We start from the raw sequence: 23,650 nt of genomic DNA on the forward strand, positions 1-23,650 counted from the left end.
CCAGTTCTCCGGACATCCTCCAGAGTTCGGGTGTGAATCACTCACATGAGCAGCAGAGTCCCTGCTTCCCCAGTCCGATCAGCATGTTGAGACACAGGTTGCAATACGCTGGTTTGTTGAAATGCTTCAGTCTCCACACGTGTTGACCGTCGTCTTTCACGTTCTGCAGCAAGAGGAACAGATGATCCGTTAATTAACTGAATCTATATCAATTATCTGACTCTTTTAATCGTCTCGTGGTCTCTGAGGATCGTCAGCTTTTCTTTTCACCGATTTATTTGTCATTAAGCTTGTTGATCATCTCCTGATGAGGGATTTTATATTATGAATACGTATTTTCTATCATATTGTACTTTTTAAACACAGCACAGACAGAGCTCAGGTCTTAGCAGTGACACTCATTCATAAAATATGAGATCTGGTGGGGATTTCTGTTGGAGATGGTCAAATGCTGCTATCTAGTGGGTAAATAATGAACTGGAGACAGAACTGGTGATGGTTTGAGGGAGTCGATCAGCAGGGATCCTGGATATTATTAAAATGATCCAGTATAAATGGAAAATAACTCTCAAAGCCATTAGAGGTGTTTGAGTGACCAACCAGGACTTTATTGAAATGTGAAGTATTAAGTAACTTTATCTTGCAGGATGTGAGAGAAGATGTGTGGACTCACCGTCTCCAGGCCCAGCAGCACCAGCAGAGGGATGGTGGTCATCCCGCCCTGGATCCACTCCTCCAGGGACACGGTGCCGTCGTGGTCGTAGTCGATCTCCTGCATCATTTCCTGGAGGATCTGGAAACAGAAACTATCGTGATGAACGATATCACCACAAGGCAAATCACATGATTATATTCTTTGTGTAGGAAAAAACTTTAGCAAAATTGTATTAATCAAGTTTTATCTACATGGGAAATTATGTTTTTATCAGAATTTTTCATAATTTCCCTTATTTTTTTGGGAAGTAATGTTTGGATCTGGATTAAAACAAGATCAGTCATATTTAAGGTGTTGAGATTTATGAGTTTGTACAATTTGCTGAAGGAGGCGTTCGGCCCGTGCAGAGGTGTGAACTCACTTCACGACCCCATGACCGACAAAAATAAGAATAAAAACAAAAACAGACACATTATAGAGACACAGACCCGAGTGCTGAGCAGTTAAAATAGAGGAGATACATAAATAGATAAAGCAAACAGCCAAGACAAAAAAAAATAAGATTAAACTGCACAAGGACGGTCTCTGTCTGAAAAATAAAAAATAAATAAAGCTAAAAATAAGATCGAACAGCGAGCTGAAGTGGAGTTTTGTGTGTTAATTCAGGGGCTGTGTTTTCTTACTGGTTTCAGCTCGGTCACGTCCCACTCCAGGTACTCTGCCACGTGCATCATCTGGGAGATAATGTGCTCCAGCTCCTGCGGCGAGACCACAGACGATCATTAGAGCCACACAAACACTGTGTTTACCTTTCCAGTATATTGCAGCCTTACAAACCCCCGTGTCACTAAACGTCTGCGGCCTGAATAGACTGATCCACAGTGTGTAATGACAGGGGTGGGGACGTCATTCTTCCTCACAGACGAGCTGCACGCAGGAAAACAAAGGCAGCGTGGGAAGAGCTGCGGAGCTGAGGGGCTAATTACAATGGTTGGGTTTCTTGGGGGGGGCAGAGGGGGTGGGCAGAGGGGGTGACATTATTATCTGGAGGCAACTGAGGCCATGTGATGCTGAGGATCAGTCAGAGTGGACCAAGAGGTCACACGTTTAAAAATGTAACCACAAAAGTCCTAAAAATATGTCACTGAATTAAAAAACATGTTATAATAATAATAATAAGTTTATTTGTACAGCACTTTTCTAAACAAGGTTACAAAGTGTACTTCATTCCTCTTTCAGGAAGTAATGGTGGGACGTGACTAATAACTGGATACATGACAAACTCCCTCCCCCCACCACACTTCCCCTGACCCCGATATTCCACTCACTCCCTCCTTTACACTTTCTACATATCTACACATGTAGACATAACACTGATGCTCTCATTCATAAATATAATCACACCACACCACCATTACTTTCATCCATTGGTTTACCTGCACCGTGTGTTTGTATTAGACGAAGAGGGATATAGAGATGGAATGATAAAGAGATATAAAGAGAGAGAGACAAGATAGAAAGACAGAGAGAGAAATAAGGGATGGGTAGGGATAGAGAGATGGAAATAGATGGACGGACAGACAGACAGAGAGAGGAATGATTGAGAGAGAGAACAGAGGTAATTAAGTTGAGAAAGAGAGAGACAGACAGATAGAGAGATGGAGTGATGGAGAAAGATAGAGAAACAGACAGAGATAGAAAGATAGATTTCTGTTTATAAAATCATTTACTAATTAGGAATAATGGGAATGATAGATTTAAATGATTGTTAGTTAATCTTCCCAATATCTCCTGTCTCCCTTTGACTTGGTGAATAGGATCAGTTAAAGTAAAAGAAGTGAAGTTGAAGAGGAGCGATATTTACCGAGCTGTCTAAGGACCCGTTTCCATCGGTGTCATAGAGACGGAACATGACTGTGGAGACAGAAACAAAAACAACATCAGGTCACAGCATCAACACCCTGGACTCCCTCCTCTTCCTCTTCCTCGCAGGGGAAGTTCAGTTACTGGAGAAGCCACATCACCCGGTGCTCCATCTCACCTTGTTCACCCAATACTAGAAAAAACCTGCACCCCCCCTGCAACTTCAGGTGTTTCACCATGGAAACCAGTCACCTCCAGTATCCCAGCTGTGACTGGCCGTTCCTGAGCGTCATGACGAGGCCCCCCCCCACACACACACACCCTGTAAAGTCTAAACGCAGCCGAGTTGTAATAACAACAACACGACCTGTGTGCCGATCATTTTCTTTAGTGACCGTTATATATAGAATTGGCTGCTGACATCACAAGGAGTGATGGACGTCACATGGCGGCCGGTCAGGGCCACTAACCAGGAGATAATTGGCAGTTTCCTGAGAGACGGAGACTTTTTTGAGGCACAGGGAGTGGAGGGGGGGGGGATCTGGGGGGGGGTGGAGGTTGGTGGTGTAACGAGAAGGCGCCTGTGGTGACGCAAAGACGCACCAGGAGGCAACAGAGCGCAAAACATGGTCATGATGATTGTTGTTGACTTCTGTGTCAAGTCCAAATGAGAAAAAACTAGAAATATATTTATAAATGAGTGATTAGAGATAAATAAAGTTGTATTAATTGAAACGAGATGTGTTTTGGGTTGAGTTCCTGTATTTGAATCATTTCATATTTTATTCAGACAGTCAAATACTCACAAAATGCTGCTATTAATAAAAGACAGATGACTGTATTTAAAACTGATTTTACCAAATGTCTGAGAGTCATTCAGAGTCTCCACTGGATTTTGGAGTTGTTGGAGTTAACGTTTTAAAGAAGCATCCAAGTCAAACTCTGTTTATTATCTACATTTAACAACTTGATATTTAAATAATAGATTTGTTGTTTTTCTGTGACCTTCTGGTTTTAATCTCTAAAGAAAATCAAAGTCACTATATGTTGACTTATTCTGTTTTAGCTGTTTTTTTTATTCTGTAACGTTTTTACCTTAATTACTGACTTTATTTGTTTTTAATCTTATTTACCTTAATCTCATCTCCTTTAATTTTGAATGCATCTTTATAACGTCTTTGTGTTTTCAGTGCGTTGAGCCTCTCGGCCTCCGTCCTCTTTTCTTCATTTCCTAACACTGTTCGGAAAAGTGGTGTATAAATAAAGTTGGAGCATTTCTCAAGCAAACCAGTAGAGGGACCCCTCCACTACAGAACATGAGTGTGGACCACAGAGAGGGAGGGAGAGGGGGGGATGCAGAAGGAGGGGAGGGAGGGAGGGAGGAGGGAGGAAGGGATGCAAGAGGGGAGGGAGGGAGTTAATGTTCAATGAGACTTGATCCACAGTTAAATCCGTGATGTGCTCACACACATGCAGCTGAATAATTTAGTCGTTCCTGCACTTAATGAACGCTGCTCCTCTCAATAATTCAGCAGCTGGATGAGAATTACAGCAACACGAAAAAAAAAAGAAAAAAAAGGAATCACACTGATGTCCAATTACGCAGCGTAACCCTGTGAATAAATGATGTGATAAACACAATTAGGAGACGTGGGAATTTGTGTCAGTAAACTGCAAACATCTCTTCGTAGAATCAGAGCTGCAGAGAGAGATTTCAGGAGGAAGAAGATCAGGTGGAAAGAGAAGAAACTGTCGAATAACCTGGATTTCATTTGGAAATAAATCAAGAGGACGAGCTCCAGAGCAGAAAATATGAAAACATGAGGGATAGAAACTTTGGTTGTGAGCTACTTATTTGAATTAAGGAAAACGTTGGATTAAATGTGCTTGTTAATGACAGAATGAAAAAGAGAAAAGTGTCTCACTCCGATGAAAAGCTGAACGAGTATTTCTCGTATTGGAGCTTGTTTAAGTTCATGTGCTTCGTTCTTTTTGAAATAAGAAGTTGTTTTTTTTCCAGGATTCACAGGTAAACATTTTGGGGAAATTGTTTCATGCAGTTGTGGACAAAACTAAACTACTTTCTGGTCCATCAGGCGACTTTCTGATTGGCTGATGTCTTCAGAATAAGACTCAGGATTTCCATCCACCTGTTTTTATATCCGATACTCTGCAGCTCTCGGGGACTCGATGCTGCGTTTTTCCACAGAGCAGCAGAGGAAGAATTCGTGGCATTAGCTCCGTCCTCACTTACCCTTTGCCTTTTTCTCTGGGCTTCACTCTGACCTCACGTTGTCTTTCCACCCGCTGAGGTTTTACTCAACCAGTCACATCACATCTGCTCCCTTTAACTCAGACGTCTGGCTTTTGTATTTCACCTTTTTTATGTGTGTTTTCTCTGAGATCCAGGAATCGAGCAGTGGCACCGTGTGCACACCGCTGCGCCTCTGATGCTTGCTGTATAATAACAGGAGAATAAAACCCCGGATGACACTCACACTCCAGCTTGTCCTCGGGACGTCCGCCCTCCAGCAACGACAGGTAACACACGATGTCCTTGAGCTGCACCATGTCCAGAGGCTGCGGCAGAGCGGCCATCTTCAGGGGGGTGGAGCTCCCTTTGATCAGCTTCAACCCTGCGGGGGACGGAGACAAAAGGTCAAAGCATCCTCTGCATCGCGGCTAATGTTAGCCCAACAACCTGCTGCGTTAGGAAGCCTGGCATTACTCAACCGATCAATCGTGTCCAGTTCAACCAAAGGTCAGAGTCCGGTTGTATTTTGCTTTGTGTTTGGGAGCAGGGACGTTTTCTCACTGTGGATTTGTCTGAATTCTACATGAGAACGTCTCCATCTCATCTCACTGAGTTTAACAGATAATGATGAGGAGCGATACGTCATTAACACCATTGGTTCTTCTCTCAAACATGGCCGATCATCTCAAAGTAGAGTTTACATACAGGATTCCCTGTCGTGCTGCAGATGCTAGTTTTGTTTCTCTGTTACATGAAATATTCAGTTTGCTAACCTTTAACCTTTGCTCCCGAGTTTTGGGTAGTGACCAGAATAACAAATATGGACACAAGCGTCCTCTATGAGTTTCCCTGGCAGGCGGAGACGACGGGTTTGGAGAACCACTCCTTGGCTGTGAAGCGGCAGCCAGTGGAAGTGGCTCAGGCAGCTGATCGGGAGGCTTCTCCAGAGCTTCCCTGTGGAGGTGAACACGAGTGTGTGAGTCCGAGTGGGGGGAGACGCTTGGCTGACCCAGAACAGAAGCTGGAGGGATTATATATCCAACCTGGCTGAGACGCACCTCCAGATCCCTGAAGAGGGGGAAGACGTGGCTAAGGAGACGTCCTTCATACTTGTATAAGCAGCGGAGAGTGGATGCATGGATCATAGACTGTATATAATGGTGGACGACATGACAGCTCCAAAGCACGAAGCCAAAAAGTGTCGATTACATAAAGATAGAAATAGCCAAAGGTGAATCTGCTCTCAGTGGCTATGCTGCTTGTAAGAAATACGAGATTTGACAAACTAAGCAACGTCATCGCTAAGGAGACGTATCGACAGGAGCAAAGGTGCTGCAACAACTTCCAAGACACAACTCAGCCTGAATCAGGAGGACAAGGAGGCCGGAGCCCATCTGGAGTGAGCGACTGGGAGTGGAGCATGTGTGTTTAATCACAGGTGACGGGGTCGCGGGTCCAGATTTCACTTGGAGATACTTGCAGGTAACGAGTCGGGTCCGATTTACTGGTTTGAATAAAAGAACCCGTGCAGGACGCTGCCCCTCCCCTCACCCCTCCCACTCCAAGCATTTATGGGGCTTCTACTGTGCCCTATAGCTCACAATGATACAAAAGCATTGTTAAAAATTGAATATAATGGAATTTCACATAGAAAACACTCCTTTTCTGCCAATAGAGCCTCGTAAATCATGCACACTTTTACCTTTAACTTAACTTTGTTTGAATTACCATCACAAACTGACGTTAGACAAAGTGTGGGAGGTTGGTGGGACTTTGCAGTTTCATTAAACTTTACACAAGCAGTCAGTGAACAGCTGTATTTCCTCCTGACTGAACCAACGATCAGTCCTGTTCCATGCATCAGTTAGTCATCACCACATAAGAATGAGACATTAGTGTAAAATCTTATAAACAAACAAGTCTCTTGCCAAGACAATTGGCAGCGTCTACACTACGATTTACATTGTTCTCCATCCGGCTGGACTTGGCAGCAGCTCTATTAGTCTGAAGGCTCGAAACAGAAAGAGGCTATTTTACATATCAATGAGGTGAAGCTCAGTTTTCTGTGTTATTTTAAAACTCTGTTAAAATGCTGCGAGGACAGAGAATAATTGACACACTGGCGCTGGAACAGATTCATATATCATTAACGGACACAGGACGATGTCGTGTTTACACTCCGAACGTTCGTTGGAGTAAATATTTCATCTCTACACTTACCAGAGACTTTGGGTTTGTCAGAACATGAGGGACTGGGTTTGGTTCCCTTGTTGCTAAACGACATGAAGAGGTGTTGACAGAAGTCCTCTGGCAGTTCGCTCTCCAGGAACGTCTGCATGAAGACCTTAAAACCCTCAAAGTCAATCTCCTGCAAACGGGAAGAGAAGACGCTGTGTGTCATGGTAGAGCTGCAGAGAAACACACTGGGTTTTCAGAACGTGCTGCAGGAATTAAAGCTGCAGCCGGAGAAAGTGGTGAGATCCGTCTTAAAGTAGTTCACTTGTTTCTGCAGCTCATTCCTTCGCTTACAATGCATGTAATGTGTTTTTTATTTTTCTGACAGCTTCATCCGTCCTGTTGATTGCTTGCTTGCCTGAATCTATGAGTCGTGTGCAGAACGACACATTAGTGGACCTGCATGTTGCATTTTGTTATATTGTGCTGTGGAAACTGACTTATTACCAGTCTGTGTAAGCGACTGTTCAGGAGAGTAATATCTGCCTGCAAGCGGTTGCATCCCCCGATATATATATATATTTTTTTTTATTGCTCCACCACAGCTTGACAGTTGAGTTATTCAGCGAGGAACTTTATGAACATTTAGCAAAAACACAGCAACAACAGAGAGAGGACGAGACTTCAGTTACCTGGCAGAGGATTTCCTGCTTCTGTGGCATTGAAGAGGGAAAGAAACCCAACAAGTTCACGGATGCATCGTGCAAATATTGCATTTAAAAAGAGTCACAATAAAAATGCCACTGAATTATGGATGTTTTAACTATCACGCAGCAATTATTAATGTATAAACTGGATTAAAAGCCGTGAGCTGGATTAGACTGAAGCTGCGGTTTTCTCTCCGCACCCAAGAAGACGCTCGATATTATATATATTCATTTAGATATAAATTTCTATATAAAAAAGGTTATAAAATCAAGAGTTTAATAAAGTTTTATTCTCCACACCTCATTATTCTCCCACAAAATGTCAAATCCAAAATAGAAAATGTCCAGCCTTGAAATGCTTTTATTATGGTGACATACCTGGAGAAACCATTCAGCTGCAGGGATGTAAATCCAATTATTCTACCTGCTAGAACGGCAGCTTACAGCTCAGCCTGGGCGTCACAATATTCTTCAGAAAATGTGTGAATGGGAATATGCAGAGGAAACCGCTCGTCTAAAAAAATGAATACTTCTGAATCATGGTGTTTAATTATCTGTGAGAAAAGCAACAAGGCGAACAAGTGCATGTGAAGAAACAGCCTTTGTTGTGTGTGTATATGACGACGATCTGGATTGAATAGGCCGTAAAGCATCTGTTATGTAATGTAAACTGAACATACCTCCTCTGGATTGTATTTAGCCAACACACCATCTCCATGGAACTCCTGCAGCACATCCTTCAGCTTCTTGGTCGAGTCTGAGCGAACACATCCAGGACAAGTTAGTGAATGTGTGTCCATGTTCTTCTGTTAATCTTCAAAACAAAAACACACTGGATTCCCCGTGTAGTGAGGACATTAAAACTTTCACTTACACTGTACTCGGCAAGCAAAGGCGTGTGTGTGTGGGTGGGGGGGGGTGTCATGAAGTCTGAGCAACAAATGAAGCTTGTTACTGCAAATGACTTTCTACTTTAAAATCTGCAGCATCTGCAGGGAGACACGTATGTCCCCTGTTTGTGAGTCAGAGGTTGTGAATAAGCAGCCAGACAGTCGAGGTCATGTCGGTACACAAAGTGCTCCTCACTTGAGATCCACTATCCTGCACACAAACCTGTAAACGTTGTGTTTTTACTGGTGTCAGCTGTAAAGGAAACTGGTGTAACTCAAATAAATGCAGCTACAGAACAATTAAGCTTACAGGTAAATTCCTGATAAACGGGTATGAAAGAACCGAGAGGATCAACACTGGTCAGAAAACGAGACAGAAGTTAGCATTGGGAAAACTTGGGAAACGACCGAAGATGGACGACATGACAGCTATGACATGAAAAGCACAAACATCTTGATCGCCCCCTAGTGGCTGGCAAATGATGTCACAAGAGAGAAAGATGTCAGCGTGTGTATCCGTAAAATGTCTTTGGTCATAGAAAACCAATACCATGTTTTTAGGCTGTATATTGTTTGTAAACAGGTGAAATGAATGAGATATGGTTGGTTGGGATATTTATGAACTTGCTTCCAGTAAACCTCTGCTAGGCGACGCCAACCCTCCACCATGTTTGTTTTTTGTCTATAGAATCGTCACTGTGAGATCGTGTCGTCTTACGTTCTGTCCGAATCGTCCAGTGTTTGCATTCTGATCATTATAATCAGTTAAATCTGTCATTATATTTGTCAAAATTCGTCAAGAGTTGAAAAATCTTAAACGAATCCAGAAAATGTGTAAATTTGAACTAAGCACAGGCTAACGTGTCCCCACTTGTGTGAAGATTAGAGCGACTCGGTTTACAGACGGAAATAACTTGAACAGAGTCGCTGTGATAATGACCGCGTGCTGCCGAGCGTTTATGAGCCCTACTGCTAAATCAATTCCCCGCGCCACAGATACCAGGTTCTAATGTTACTGGAGTTAATAAGAAGAAGCATTTTGTCACAGGCGCCGGACGGCCTGGTTCATCTCCACGCAAGAGCCAATCGCTGCTCACAGCAAATTACATTAAGAGGTTTGTTTAAGTTCTCGTATCAGTTTCCTCTTCTTCCTTAACGAGGCCCAACGAAAGCGATGGAGCAGCCGGAGACCCTCAGGTGGCGTCGTTCATGGAACCGCACAGCGTGTCACTGATGGATAATCAGCAGGTGAGTTCGGCAGGTAACTGAAACTGGGTTTGTTACGAACGTTACAGTAAAAGTCCTCACAGATGAAGAGAATAAGAAATGTAATAATTCATAAGCTTTTGTTTTTCATTCGATTTCAAGCTTATAAAGAACCAGGCTCTTTTAGAACAGATCAGGTTCCCACCGTAAATTTTTATTTCATTTGCTGTTTCGACATCCCAGCAAATCCTAGTTTTAATGGTGGATCGATGACGACCGGCTACACGATGAATCACGACCATAAAACATTTGATTAAGAGCTAATAAATGTTGGAAAATGGAAAAAAAGGCAAAGGTACCAGACGGTGTACATGATTTATAGAGAGGGAACGAACTACACTTCCCATAAACCATTGCAAATGATCAGTTCTTGAATTAAACCTTGTTGTAGTGATTTTCAGCCGTTTGGGTTATTGTTCTCATCCCTTAAAATCTCATCCGTCTATCCCATCATAGCAGATGTGACTTTCATGGTTGTGGTCAACATTTCCATGGAAACAACAAGCTCCACCAATCAGAGATGTCGCTACTACAGCAAAGGATTGTGGGTAGTGTAGTCCTCCTCGTCGTTTACTTAAAATGCAGTTGACATCATGGACTTGTGACTTTTGCATAACATTGTTTTACAATCACGTAGTTTGTGGACTGTTAAAATATTATGGCAGATAATAAAAGTAATGGGATTTATGCCTCTGGAGCCACACTGTTAATCTGTGAGTTACAATAACATCTTGTGTTTACATTCTGTAGATGCTGGAGAATAAATGTGAGAGAAACCTCCGTCTCTCTAGATGCATTTGAGTTTCTCTTCAAAGCTTCATGTCGTCTCCTTCTCGCACTAATGGCCTCGTGTCTTTTCTTTTCTCAGGGTGAATTTTACCATCAGTGTCTGGAACTAAACGAGCACGTGTCATCATTATTAGCGCGCCATCCACACACGACCATTACGGAGCACAGTGATTATGTGTCCGCTGATTGCCTGTCACATTCACCAGCGCTAAATTACAATTTATTCTCTCCATCAGGCTGATGATTTAACCAGTGTGCGGCTCCGAGTCATCAGGACGTCGGGGTTTTTCGGGATCATAAACACATTGAAGATGTTTTTCAACCTTTGAAAAAGTAGAAATCTCTTAAGTGGCACTCTGCTGCACTTTGCACATGCACGAGCAAATACATCACATAAAGAGAAACTCTAATTGTTGTGAGTCAGATCTTAAGGTGCGTGACTGGGCGCACAGCTATTAAAATGTTATGAAAGTGTACGGCTTTAATGAGAGAGACAGGGGGGTGGGGGGTGCAGGGAGAGATGAGTAGGTGAGGTGATGTGATGCCTATTGTTGCTGCTCAGAGAGAACGGGATATTTTATGACCTGTAGCAGGGCAGCGCACAAAGAGTCGCCCGGAGCTCGTTGAAACATGATTATCCAAATCTGTCTCGCGTGCACACATTGCACACACACACACACACACACACACACACACACACTTTAGTTCTCTCTTGATGCTTTGTGTTTCCCCACCCCTCCTAGTTCTGCTCTCTGCTTATTATTCCCACACAATTTTTCATTTCGAAGCTGCATTGTGAAGCCTCACGTCGCTGAAACGTTCATTCAACCAACTCCTGAGCCTCCCACAAATCAAATATTTGCAAAACATGAAAACCCATGACCAGAAGCTGATTGGCTGTTGTGTGTAGCAAAGAGACAGACAGAGCTCCCTTAGAGTGTAATGTTGTCAACGGGGACGGAGCAATTAAAGGGAGAAATGTGTTTATCAAGTAAAACAGATCCTGCGTGAAGAGCATTAATTATTAAGATTCTCTTAAGAGCAGATACAACACACATTGTTTGAAACGGCTTGAGGACGTTGCGTTAACAATAGCTGAGATACTGTTCAGCCACTCGCATTGGGCTGCAATCACACAGCGAGCGGACAAGGAAGCACTCAGCATCTAAAAAACGTTGGACGTCCAAAAGACTTTCTTGGCCATCGTTCGTCTTCCCACAAACGATTTACTGTGACGGACGTTGTTTTTTGCACTTTCAAAGCCGCCCCGACACCTCGGCGTGTGTGGGCGGTGCACAACATCCTGCGGTGAGCCTGCCAGGTAGCGTCATACTTTCCATCCCTGGTACCATTTCAAATGATGAAATGTGTCAACGTCTCGGAGCGTAACATAAACTCCCGGCATCCAGAGCACAGTCTGCTGAGCCGGGGAGCCATTGGTCGGGGCGGAGGATGAATCATTCAGAGCTCTAACGGCACCACACGGATTAAATGCCCGAGCAGCTCGAGCATCAGCGAGACGAACACGCGGCCGACGATTAAAACATCAAAAATTCATCATTAGAAGCCGGGGATGTTTGAGATTAACCACAGTGAATTGAATTGCGGCTGTAGCAGTGTTTCCGCGTCTGTGGAGGAGGACCACTGACGGTTTAGAGGCTTAAATCTGAGTCGCACTGACTTTTCTCAAGATAAAAGGGAAAATTTACCTCACGTCAAAACAATGACAACTTTTTTTAGCTAGAAGAAACGGCACAGACACGAAGAAAGAGACGAGGAAGATTCAACGTTTGGGGAAAGATTGTACGTCGTCTTACCAAGATTCACTTGAAGAGGAGTCAGTGTGTTCTTTAGAGACACTGGTTCAAGACATTAGCTTAGCACAAACAGCTAAACCTCATCAAGAGAGGTAAAAATACACCTTCTAAACAAGATGGCTGCTGAAATCCAAACATTTAAAGGAGGTAATTTCAGGTTCTCATCAAAAGAACCACACAAAGAATCCATGAAAAAAAGATAAATGTAGAATCCTCTAATATTTCCTTTACAAAATTATCTTTGCAAATTATCTGACGAACGTCGCCGTGCAGATTTAGATTTCATCATCGACTATGCAATCTGCAATTGACGCCTCCAACTATTTTTCTTCCATTATCAAGAATATGCATAAACAAGTTCAAATTGCAAAACCTTAAATATCTGTTCTTAGAAATCAACAGCCAAACATTTCAAATCCAGTAAAAACCTGCAGAACGACGATGATATGACCACAGCTGCGTCGTTGTCAGAGCTGAAATAAAGTGGGATCTCATTTAATATGAGAATTTCCCTCCAAACTCTACTGAATCCAAAGTATAATAAATAAGCCGGAGACATTTCTAACTTGGGATTCTTCAGATTCCTGATGTCAAGTGTTTTTCCCCCCGTGGAAAAAGGGAGATCATCTGTAAATGACCCCGACTGACACGTGACTTCTATTTGCACCTGGAGAAACTAAAATGTGTGAAGCAGTCTGTTGAATCACTCGTGCGTGCAACTGATGACCCGGGAGTGGTTCAGGGAATAACTGGCTGCTATTGGCCGAGTTTCTTCATCAGCTGTAGTTTAGTTTAGCTTCACCTGTCAGACGTGTATTTATCAGGGCTGATGAGAACAGAGGGTGTGAATCAAAACCATAAATGGGCCATAAACCAAAACCTGTTAAAAAGAGACTTCGGGTTTTGTCACTGCAGGAAACCGCTCGTACGTTACACATAATAATTTGACATTCATTCATCAGACAAAATGTTCCTTTCCCAGTTTCACACATCCTTGAACTTAACCACGAGCTTTAATTTGAAAGTGAAAAAGTTTAGCACAGTGGGCAGCTCTTTGTGAAAGCAGCCTGGGGGTGGGATACAGGATGTGACTTGGAAAAGGACTTTTCACACAGAGAAGGCAACGACAGCAAAAAAATTACAGCATCTCCTCGACATCACACACACACACACACACAGACACACACACACACACACACACACACACAACACACACAGAGTAGCTCTACTCACACTGGGTGTATTCCTGTAGCAGGGCAACTCAGCCGGGTCAGTGTGACCCATTTGTCCTGGCAGCTCATCGTGTTCAGGCCTCGTCTCTCCGTGCGCCGAGCATCGGGCGCAGCGGGGCGTCACACTGGGGAACAGCAGCACACATCAGATCACCTGTCCCATTAGCAGCTCCTTACTTAATGACGGAGAAAATGACAAAACAGCAGAGACGTGGCGGAACTGACACCGAACGGGAGACGCCTGTGGGTCGTAATGAGAACATGGTGCATTTTGAAAGGTTCAGGAATAATGGAATCAATTTAGATATTGATATATCAAAGCATAGTATTGGTGGAGCTGTGCATCATGCTGGGTGCCATTCTACTCATCCTATATCTATATGTCTAGATTTTCAAAAGGTCACAGATTGATCCAATAACTGTTAAAATGATCGAATAAACCTGATAATGACCAATTAGCAACATCTGGACTGCAGAATAAATCATCCCATCATCCCGCTTCCTAATGTAAACACACGTTTTCACTTCTTTAACACATAAAATATCCACAAGGATGTTTTCTGACCGACAAGAAAATATCACAAGTTGCATTTCTGTTAAGGAAAAACCGCAGCGACAAAAAAAAAACATAAATTAACATCAATTCAACTGTTTACTCATTAAATGTTTTTGTGCTAATTTGGGCATAAAACACTTCACAAGCTGGAGCTGGTTTCTGAAACGACCTTGCATCAGCTCGGCTGGTTGCTATGATGATGACAACATGATGGAGATCAAGCTAAAATGTTTTTTTGCAGGCTGGTACTCATATTCTGTAACCGAGTCCAGTATCCAGCGTTTCATTGGCGGTAAACGAGTGTTTCTGCGAGAGTTTTCGCCAAAAGCCATTCACACGATGTGTCGACCGTTATGTCACATACAGTAAGTCAAGGTTTCCAGCTGCTTTAGGGGAGAACGATGCACAACACACAGCAGCAATCACATGAATCCAAAACGTGCAAAAGAATGAATTGAATTTGAGGTTTAGCAGGTTTGTTCTCTGAGGCTGAGATTCTCCATCATGTCAGAGTGTGGATCACTCGCCTCATAAATATTCACCATGTCACAGAAGCAAAGTGTCGACGTGATATTTTTGCGTTAACCAGCTGATTTATCAGTTTGACACACATCAGTCCCTGTTCGCTGTATTGATTAGAACAACATCACGGCTCTGCTGTCGAGCTTTGCATGACCTCGCTTTCCCTCTGGTTTGTGTAATGAGCGTGCATGTTAGCGTGGGTGTCACTCAGGCATCTGTGTGGGTCTGCGGACGTGCATTTGTACAATCGTGTGTGTGTGTGTGTGTGTGTGACGGTGGATCACTCCTCCAGCTCCTTATGATTAGCTCAACAAGTGGACGTGTTCATTCATGTGAAGGATGTGTGCGTTTCTGCGTGCATGTGTGTAGCTAACAAACACCAATGTGGTTTTAATTAGGCATCAATGTTGTGAGGACTGTTATGCAAGTGTGTGTTTGTGTGTGTGCATGTGCAGAAAATGTTAACCATCAACAACCCCTGCAGGAAAAGGCTGTGACATAAACATAAGCTGTATAAATTATGAACAGAGCATCGTTATTACTGTGTAGATACACATAAAAAGCAAGAGTCAGAACAGTGAGAATCCACCGGTGTTGCTGCGTTAACACGCTGGGTGCGTGGGAATCTGCCTCCCTCGCATAAACTTTGATCTGCCCCTGGAGCTCAGGCGAGAAAATGATCTGCAGTGTCTTTATTTCATGTTTCTGCACATGACGGCACAAAAAGGAGCTGATGGAGAATCTTCTCATTCATCTCATCTGTCTCCTGTGAGTCTATAATTCCAGCAGCTTCATACACTGTAGTAGCGATGCGTGCCGTGTGTGCTCCTGCTGTTGTAGTGCACCCCTCACAACACACAGGGCTGCCATCCTCTGAATCCAGCTCCATCACACCAGCTCCTCTGTGCTGCAGTGCTGCAGTGAGGAGGCTCCATGTGCAACAATGCCCCAAGATCTGAGCTGATGCCGCGACAGGAGATGCGGAGCAGCCGTGGCCACACTGCGACACAGAGCAGCACAGAGACGAGAGAGGAGAGATCAACACGCTGCTCACCTGCTGCAGAGAGGAGGAGGAGAGGGAGGCGTCCTCCAGTCCAGCCAGATGTTTTCAGATGAAGCTCCTCATCGCCTCCTCTGGCTCTTCTCTCTCCGCTGCACGGCTGAAGTGGGTGTGCGTAAAAAGACGGAGAGGAGGATGGAGGAGATGGAGCAGCAGCAGCAGCAGCAGCTCCTCTCTGATGCATGCGAGCGTGAGGAAGATGGGGTGGTGTTTGTTTTTCTCCGGCGGTGTCTGGTCTCTGGTCAGAGCAGCATCACTGTGGATGTGAGGGAGAGAGAGAGAGGAGGGGAGAGAGAGAGGAGGGGAGAGAGAGAGAGAGAGAGAGAGAGAGAGAGAGAGAGAGAGAGAGAGAGAGAGAGAGAGAGAGAGAGAGAGAGAGAGAGAGAGAGTTACCCAACGCTGCGCTGCCTGCAATGATCAGTTTCCATACTCCCGCTCCCTCGCGTCACATCCCTCCATCGCTCTGCTGCTCACCTTCCCCTCCCTCCTCTGAAACACCCTGAGGTCCAATGCTCTCCTGTTATTTTTCTCTCTCTGTCTCTCTCTCTCTCTCTCTCTCTCTCTCTACTCCCCACCTCTCTGCTTCTTTCAGTCCATCTCCATCTCTCCGGTCACGGTGGCACACATCAGTCATCCGGCCACATTAGCTTTCAGCACGACGGGCGGTAAATGCAGCAACTGGTGGGATCTCTCTCCTCCAGAGGACTGAGGAGAAAGAACAGAAAAAGAGGGGGGGGGGGGAGCATACAAAGAGATGAAAAGAGGAGAAATGAGGACAAATAGAGTGAGAGAAGACGGAGAGAGAGAGAGAGAGAGAGAGAGAGAGAGAGAGAGAGAGAGAGAGAGAGAGAGAGAGGATGAAGCTGAGGCAGGAGGAGGAGGAGGAGGAGGGTGGATTCTTTGACCAATTTGTTTCCTAAAAAGGAGATTTGAAAGCTCTCATACAGGAATTCATTTTACATTTGAAATCAATACATTTCAAGCAGAAACAAAATGTGGAGATAAAATATAGAAATGAAAAACCTTTGTAATTGTTATTTAGAGTAAATGAAAAACTAGATCCAATCAGAATTTATGAATGCAGAATAAAATGCACAATTCTTTCAGGATTTGGACACAGTCTCAGTGTTGGTGAAAAACCAATAAGCTCCAATGTCGGTGGCCAAATAATAAATTAGATTAAAGATATGATCGAGTATTATCTTGTTACATCTTCAATATAAACACGTAAAAGAAGCATAAGTAACGTTGATTTGCTCTGGATAACAAGCATCATCATAATAATAGTATAATAACCACTACGACCCTGACCTCCACACCTTTGTTGTCTTTACACACAAAAGAATGAAAGACACGAATCATCAAGAGTCTGACGTCCGTAGAAAAGGTTGATAAAAAAAAAAAAGACAATCAACAAAAAGACTTGTCACATCTCAGAGGATAAAATAACATGTTCATTCAGTTAATTTTATTCATAAATGAAGATTCTGCCGCTTCGTGTTTATGCATCATAAATATGTTTCAAACGGCGTCATTGACATTTTGGGCGTTTAGTCGACTCACTTGTCCTGAGAGATGCACGACGAGCGCGCACGTCGGAATGAGCTCAGTGTCTTAGGTGGCTTCACTGGAAGCGATCAATAGCAATGAGCCCCGGGGGTCAGAGCCTCGTCAATAACACATCAAATGTAAGAAAGTCTTCAAGTTGGCACAGAAAGGAAACAAACACTGCTAGAAGAAAGAACATGGGGGGGGGGAAATCTGCATATTTTAGAAAAATGTGACTCATAATATTGCGTTTTTTAAAAAAGGCGCAAACTCTCTCTCAGCACTGCTCACATTAACAAAAGGTCGATCAATGAACACAAAACAAATCAATAGAAACAATAAATATTTATTACAGGACGAGCATTTAAATCCACATTGTTCATGTATACGTCGACTTTAACTGTAAATGGATGCACGTGTATGTTTACACGACATTACGACAGACGTAAAATGGAATTGACCCCAAAGAGAAAAGGTCAGTCAACCTAATCATAAATCTTAAGAGGATTTACCAGATATTTATACAAGATAAATATACAGGCCCTTTAAATTCAAATCCTGGATCTGCCCCAGATATCTACAGCAAAATGTATTTGTTTTCTTCCTCGAGCCCTATACCACGTCTTTCGTTAAAAATCTACCTCCGTCATGGAGGTAATGAGATAACAAATGCAGCGGACCAAGTATCGAGCCATGTGGCACTCCAAACATTACAGCAGGATGGATTGACTATTTATATAATTTGGTTTTTGGATTATTCTTATATCAAATTTAAGTTTTCACTGTGTTGGCTACTTTTATCATCCACTCTGGTTGGATAGTAGCTTCAGTGACCTTTTCATTTATATGGAGACGAATCATTTGAAGACTACGACAAAAAACACCAATATTTTCAACACATTCTCCGATTCTCAACTACCTGACTATTCTCTGAGGGAGGGATCACATTCCAATTCCCCCTCGTACGTCTAGTTTGGTTGTGAAGCGTCTTGAGGCGAAGGTGTGAAATTTGGGCAAAGAACCAACTCTTCGGCAGCTATTTTTTAAAAGACTAGTGGATCAGGGGCCAGACATTTACCCTCCAGCTCCTCCAGGGGAACTGCTGGAGTACAAATCTCCACCTTTATGGAAACAGCAAACCTTTCCGCAGGAGGCACAGAGGTTACTCAATAGTAGCGTCTGCCCCCGTTGTTCGGAGGAGAAAAGACTTGAGCTGCTTCCTGGAACAAACCTCAAAAGTATAACATTTCATTCATCAGCTCACCGACGACCTTTAAGTCCCTCGCACCGTTTATGTAGCCTCCCACCTGCAGGAGCCACCGACCCACCAGCGTCAGCACGGATCGACTTTCGTGAAAGATCGCGGAACAATGACCCAGATATGGGCGGTGTGTGTGTGTGTGTGTGTGTGTGTGTGTGTGTGTGTGTGTGTGTGTGTGTGTGTGTGTGTGTGTGTGTGTGTGTGTGTGTGTGTGTAGCTGAGCAGTGTGCCAATAACATTTGTGTTTCAGCGCTGCCTCCAGGCCGTCTGTGTAGGTCATGTGGGTGTTTACATTTGTGTCAGAGGCAGAAGCTGCTGAAGTATCGACACGTCCTTCACATGTGACGCTCAGCGGGAAACAGGGCATCTGCTCCTCAGGGACGAGCAGTGAACAGGACTCACAGTACACAGTATTTAGATTATAGGTCTTTAAATAACTAAATGTAGTAAAAGTTAATATTGTAGTGCTGGTGCATAAAGGAGGCAGTCTGTTGCTCACTTTATTGCCGTGTTTGCACAGTAACTTTCACTCGTGCCGTTACCTCAGCTCTGAAACACGGCGACCAGCAGGTAAACGGAACAGCCAGAGACGACTTCCTCCTGGCTGCCGTACCCTGACCAATCAGCAGCCTGCATATGCTGATTCTGCAGGTTACGTTTAGTGGTAGTAGTAACAAACAGAAGTTCCTGATGATAACATTAGCTAATAAAGATTAAAAAAAAATATCATATACACCTAAAATAAAGCAGTCACTGAGACAGGGTGTAGAGCGGGTCGTCCTCTAAACAGAAGGTTGTTGGTTCAAACTCTTCACCTTCTACATGCCGAAGTGTCCTTGGGCAACGTGCAAATGTGTGTGAATGGCAAAAAGTGTCCTGCAAATAGAGACCATTTACCATTTGAACCACAGTCTAATGTTAATCTGTAAACTTCCAACAATGATAAATTAATTCCTAAGATTTTTCTCAGAAGACATTTAATTCTCTGCAGTTAAATTCAACTTAATTTATTCTGAGCCGCTGCTGGACACTGATTCACCGACCCCCTGTGTCAGTGGTCTACATTTAAGCAATAAGAGATGATCTGATGTCATAGACAGCCTTCTGTATTTCTAAGGGTTGTGTTGTAGATGAATCTAGATCTTGACATTCACCTGCCTGAGCGTCATCGCACTACACAACAACAACCACCACCTCCCTCTGTGACGCTTCCCTCTTTGTACAGGATGTGTTAAACATGCAGATGACACAAAAGACGCACGTCAGACGAGGCCCGTCAGCGCTGACAGCATCGGACCTGCATCATCAGGGGATCTCATGAAGTCATCGAACATGTGGGTCACACACACCCCGGCAGCTGACTGCATCCCACTCCGGATCAATGAGAATCATAATGTAATCCCTTTGTCTCCACGGTGGCTGCGAATGTGATTCAGTTAAACCAGTTTAGCAATAAATTTGCTTTGTGACTAAGCAGCATTGGACACACGCACAGAAACAAACAGTGAGGGAGTAGAGAACGTTAAAAACCACAAGCTTTGCATACGCACTCTGCTGATATGACGACATCAATACAGAGAATAGAGTCTTTCCTACTTTCTTTCTCGTTATATTAAATTCATTAACCTGCGTAAGAAGTCGTCCCTCACTTCTTAAACAGGATTTTTATCCGAGTAAACCGGTGACTAGATTGACTAGTGGTTAAGTAGCTTGTCTGAGGTTTAACAAAGTTCAGAAATATACCAAACAACACATCTCTTTCATTTGACTTGTACACAAAAATCTACTGTATAAAAATGTGGGTTTGTTTTATATAAAAAGGCTTAATGATACAAAAAAAGACTAAATACAAAGACAGTAGTGGTCGAGGGGCGGAGCAGCCGTATCGAGGTCCCACCAATTAATGTGCTCGACCAATCACTAGTCAGTCTCAGCTGTCAATCACGACGTTTCACCCCGTTTTTGGTGGCATCAAATAACTAAACTATTTTGACTCATGTCCCATCTGCCAACATGGAGGAGGCTGCGTCTTGGAAATCTAAATATTTGGCTTATTATCCATCTTTCTATAGTTTGTATAAAGTCTACGAGGGAAAGAATATTAATGTATTATTTGGTGGATTTTCTTTCTCTGTTCAGCTTATAGTAAAAAAAAAAAAGCGGTTCATGCCAACTGACCAAACAAAGACCAGTAATACGAAGAGTAAATCTAGAAGCTCCAGAACCCCGGTGACGAGGTGAGTCCCTCGTGCAGAGGATGTGAGTCTCTGGTTATGTCGCCTGTATTATGACACACGGGTATAAACTGATGATTCCAACACATTCCTGAACACCACATATTGTATCTTGATCCATCTGCCGCGAGCAGGTTGGTCTTAGAATAAACATCACATTCCCACATCGACGTTACAACATCACACAGCCAATCAAATCGTTACGTTACCGAGACGGGGGCGTCACCGCCCATGCCTGACAGCAGCACGTACAGTTTATCAATTCCACCCCCCACTTCTGGCCCCGTGCGCTATAAATAGCCTAGCGAGTCTAGTTGCGGAACACCATGTATCATAATGGGACCATTACGTAAGGTCCTGTCTTGAGCGAGCACACAGGCCGACCCCGGGTCCTTCTTCCCAGGAGGCCGAGGCCAAATTGATTCTTGCTGGGTAACCGACAGCTGGGTCTCCCTCGCCGAGTGTACGTCCCCGGGCAGGAGTGGAGCAGCATTAGGAGTTGGGAGAGAGTGACGTTAATGTATGAACACTTAATGTGAGCCCGGGGGGCATCTGCCATTTCCAGCTAATCTCTCAGTATGTTAGAGGAGCACTGGTCATTAGTGGAAGAGTTTCATTCAAGGCCGTGTGTGTGCACAACATACTGTGTGTTCGCGTGGCGTCGGGATGATCGACGCCATCGGGACTGAAGGAAGGAGGTGACTGTTTAAAGTTGTAAAGGATAAATGTTATTTGGGATGTTGTGAACGATTAATGGATAAACACAAACTATCTGATTATTACTTCCATCCCTCACTCATCACTTTTAATGTCAACTTGTCAAACGTTGATTCTGTCACTTGCAAACTGTGTTGATCTCTCACAAGCACCTAACTTTACACCTTTTAGCTCGTAGAGATTCATGTGAATACATTTTTAATTTATTTATCAGCCTGTCAGAGCTCATCCATTTTCTTTTTCTCTTAATCATCATGCAGTCTCTGTCATTCCTGGAAAGAGGCGTCATTGTGTTGTTTAAACGCTCCAGACACACAAATACAACGTGTGTTGTTTACAGCCTCCATGTTTTTCCACATTGTAACTTAAAAGCAGGCTGACAAGAGAAGATTGGAGAAGATTCGGTCTCACATGAATGAGGGCGGTCAAAATAAAAACGCTTCTAGTACAATAGAAGCATTTCAGTATTAAACAAAGGAGGAACAGGAAACAGAGCAGCAGCAGTGAGGTCACGTAGGTCATAACTAAAGTCTTAGGAAAATAAATAAGCGACGACACTATAAAGATATGATACACAGAGAAATAGCAGTAAGTTAAAAGCTCTAAAAAGGAAATGAAGTGCCATGTTTCAGGTTTGCAGATGAGCAGGAAAGCAGCTGTTGGAGACCAAACTGAGACACAACAGGGAGAGGGACGGAAACACCAGGGAATCCAACATGTGACAGAACCAGTCAAACCAAAGTGGGAGGAAAAGCTGGGACGTCCCCAACAGAGCAGAGGGAGGAAGCAGGTTAATTAAACTCAGGTGTGTGTGACACATGAGGTGGAAACAGGAAACTCACACACAGAGAGGAAGGGAAGCAAGAAGAGGAAGAAAGCTTCAAAATAAAACAGGAACTAACTGACAGGTCACTGAGAGAACATATACCTCCACCAAGGCCCCAGTCCCTCATGGAACCACATTTAAATTCATGAAAATGAAACCTACTCATCAAGATTTATTTCTCTGGGAAATCCGACTTTCCTGGGGAATCAAACTTTATTTAAACTGGTTTGGCAGGAAGCGACGGTTCCTGGTTCCAGAAACATAGAACACATGCAAATACTAGGATAGAACATCACACAGATCTGATTCCATGTAAGTGACGTGTGTTTGCATGTGCCCACATTTGTGCATTCATGCATGTGTATGTAGTAGGACACACACACACACACACAGACACACACACACACTTTGTGCGGACAGTTGGTGATGTTATCGTAGAATGACTCACTGGAGGAATCTGTGTTGCTGAGGGAGAGCGTCACATTTGTTCAGTTTTTTCCATCTGCCACCGAGCAAACGAAGAGAGAAGAAGGAAACAGACGAATACGATGTGTTGATTTAACTGTTCATACAAAGATAAAACTCGTGTCTGTAGAACAAACGTAGATTTAAAGTTATAGAATAAAGTTTGACTGATGATCGTCACAGTGTCTTTTTCAGTGTTGTCATCTTTGTTGCTTGGATCTCGCTCATTCTGCACTTTTCAGAAAGTCAGTCAAAGAAAGTGTGTTATAACCTTTGTTTATGTTTATACTTACAGAGCATTAATTAATTAATGGATATCGTAGCCGTTATGCTCAGAATTGTGCATAAGCAAATTCTTACATCATTTTCCCTCTTTTCTACATCAAACACTATAAAATAACCAATAACTGCTGCAATGAACGGCTCAGTTTAACAAGCTGGAGCAAAGAAAAGTTGTAACTCATGAAACGCAGAATCACGTGTTTACTCCAGATGCTGCAGCACAGAGGCCGTGAGGCGTTGGAGTCGTCCGGTGTTTTCCCAGTTTGCAGGTTTCCTCTGAACACTGCTGATGCAATTCTGTCCTCGACCCAGTGAACAGAACAAATTCTTACGAGAGCACAGGCGCTGTGATGATAAGGAACTGGCATGTGATCATATTCATTCAGCTTCGTTCTTTACCCGGTGGCCGCGCGAAGAAGAAGAGGAAGAGTGAATATTTATGTTCTCACTTCGTTTATCTTTCTGTCTTCTCATGAAATCCTGGTGGTTTGTTGTTTTATATCAGACTTTTTAATATTACTTGTGTTTTTC

The 23,650-nt window shown here is 43.4% G+C and overlaps 1 protein-coding gene across 2 annotated transcripts in view; it reads right to left on the reverse strand.

The window, feature by feature from the left end:
- The window catches only part of dgkb (diacylglycerol kinase, beta), a 52,955-nt gene extending 36,459 nt beyond the window's left edge, over positions 1–16,496 (reverse strand). Inside the window, exons 1-11 of one of the 2 annotated variants that reach the window (XM_047340997.1) lie at positions 16,362–16,496; positions 15,781–16,042; positions 13,650–13,773; positions 8,335–8,411; positions 7,640–7,660; positions 6,993–7,140; positions 5,017–5,154; positions 2,520–2,569; positions 1,339–1,413; positions 674–793; positions 46–163 (exon numbers count right to left, since the gene is read on the reverse strand). In XM_047340997.1, coding sequence (XP_047196953.1) covers positions 46–163; positions 674–793; positions 1,339–1,413; positions 2,520–2,569; positions 5,017–5,154; positions 6,993–7,110 — 619 coding nt within the window. In that variant the 5' untranslated portion in view covers positions 7,111–7,140; positions 7,640–7,660; positions 8,335–8,411; ... (1 more) ...; positions 15,781–16,042; positions 16,362–16,496. Of the gene's footprint in view, positions 1–45; positions 164–673; positions 794–1,338; positions 1,414–2,519; positions 2,570–5,016; positions 5,155–6,992; positions 7,141–7,639; positions 7,661–8,334; positions 8,412–13,649; positions 13,774–15,780; positions 16,247–16,361 lie in introns of those variants that run through there. The other variant, XM_047340998.1, reaches the window with a different exon arrangement.
- Positions 16,497–23,650: the final 7,154 nt, after the last annotated feature.

This window comes from Hippoglossus stenolepis, chromosome 8 (assembly GCF_022539355.2).
Source record: "Hippoglossus stenolepis isolate QCI-W04-F060 chromosome 8, HSTE1.2, whole genome shotgun sequence".
Classification (NCBI taxonomy): Eukaryota; Metazoa; Chordata; class Actinopteri; order Pleuronectiformes; family Pleuronectidae; genus Hippoglossus; species Hippoglossus stenolepis.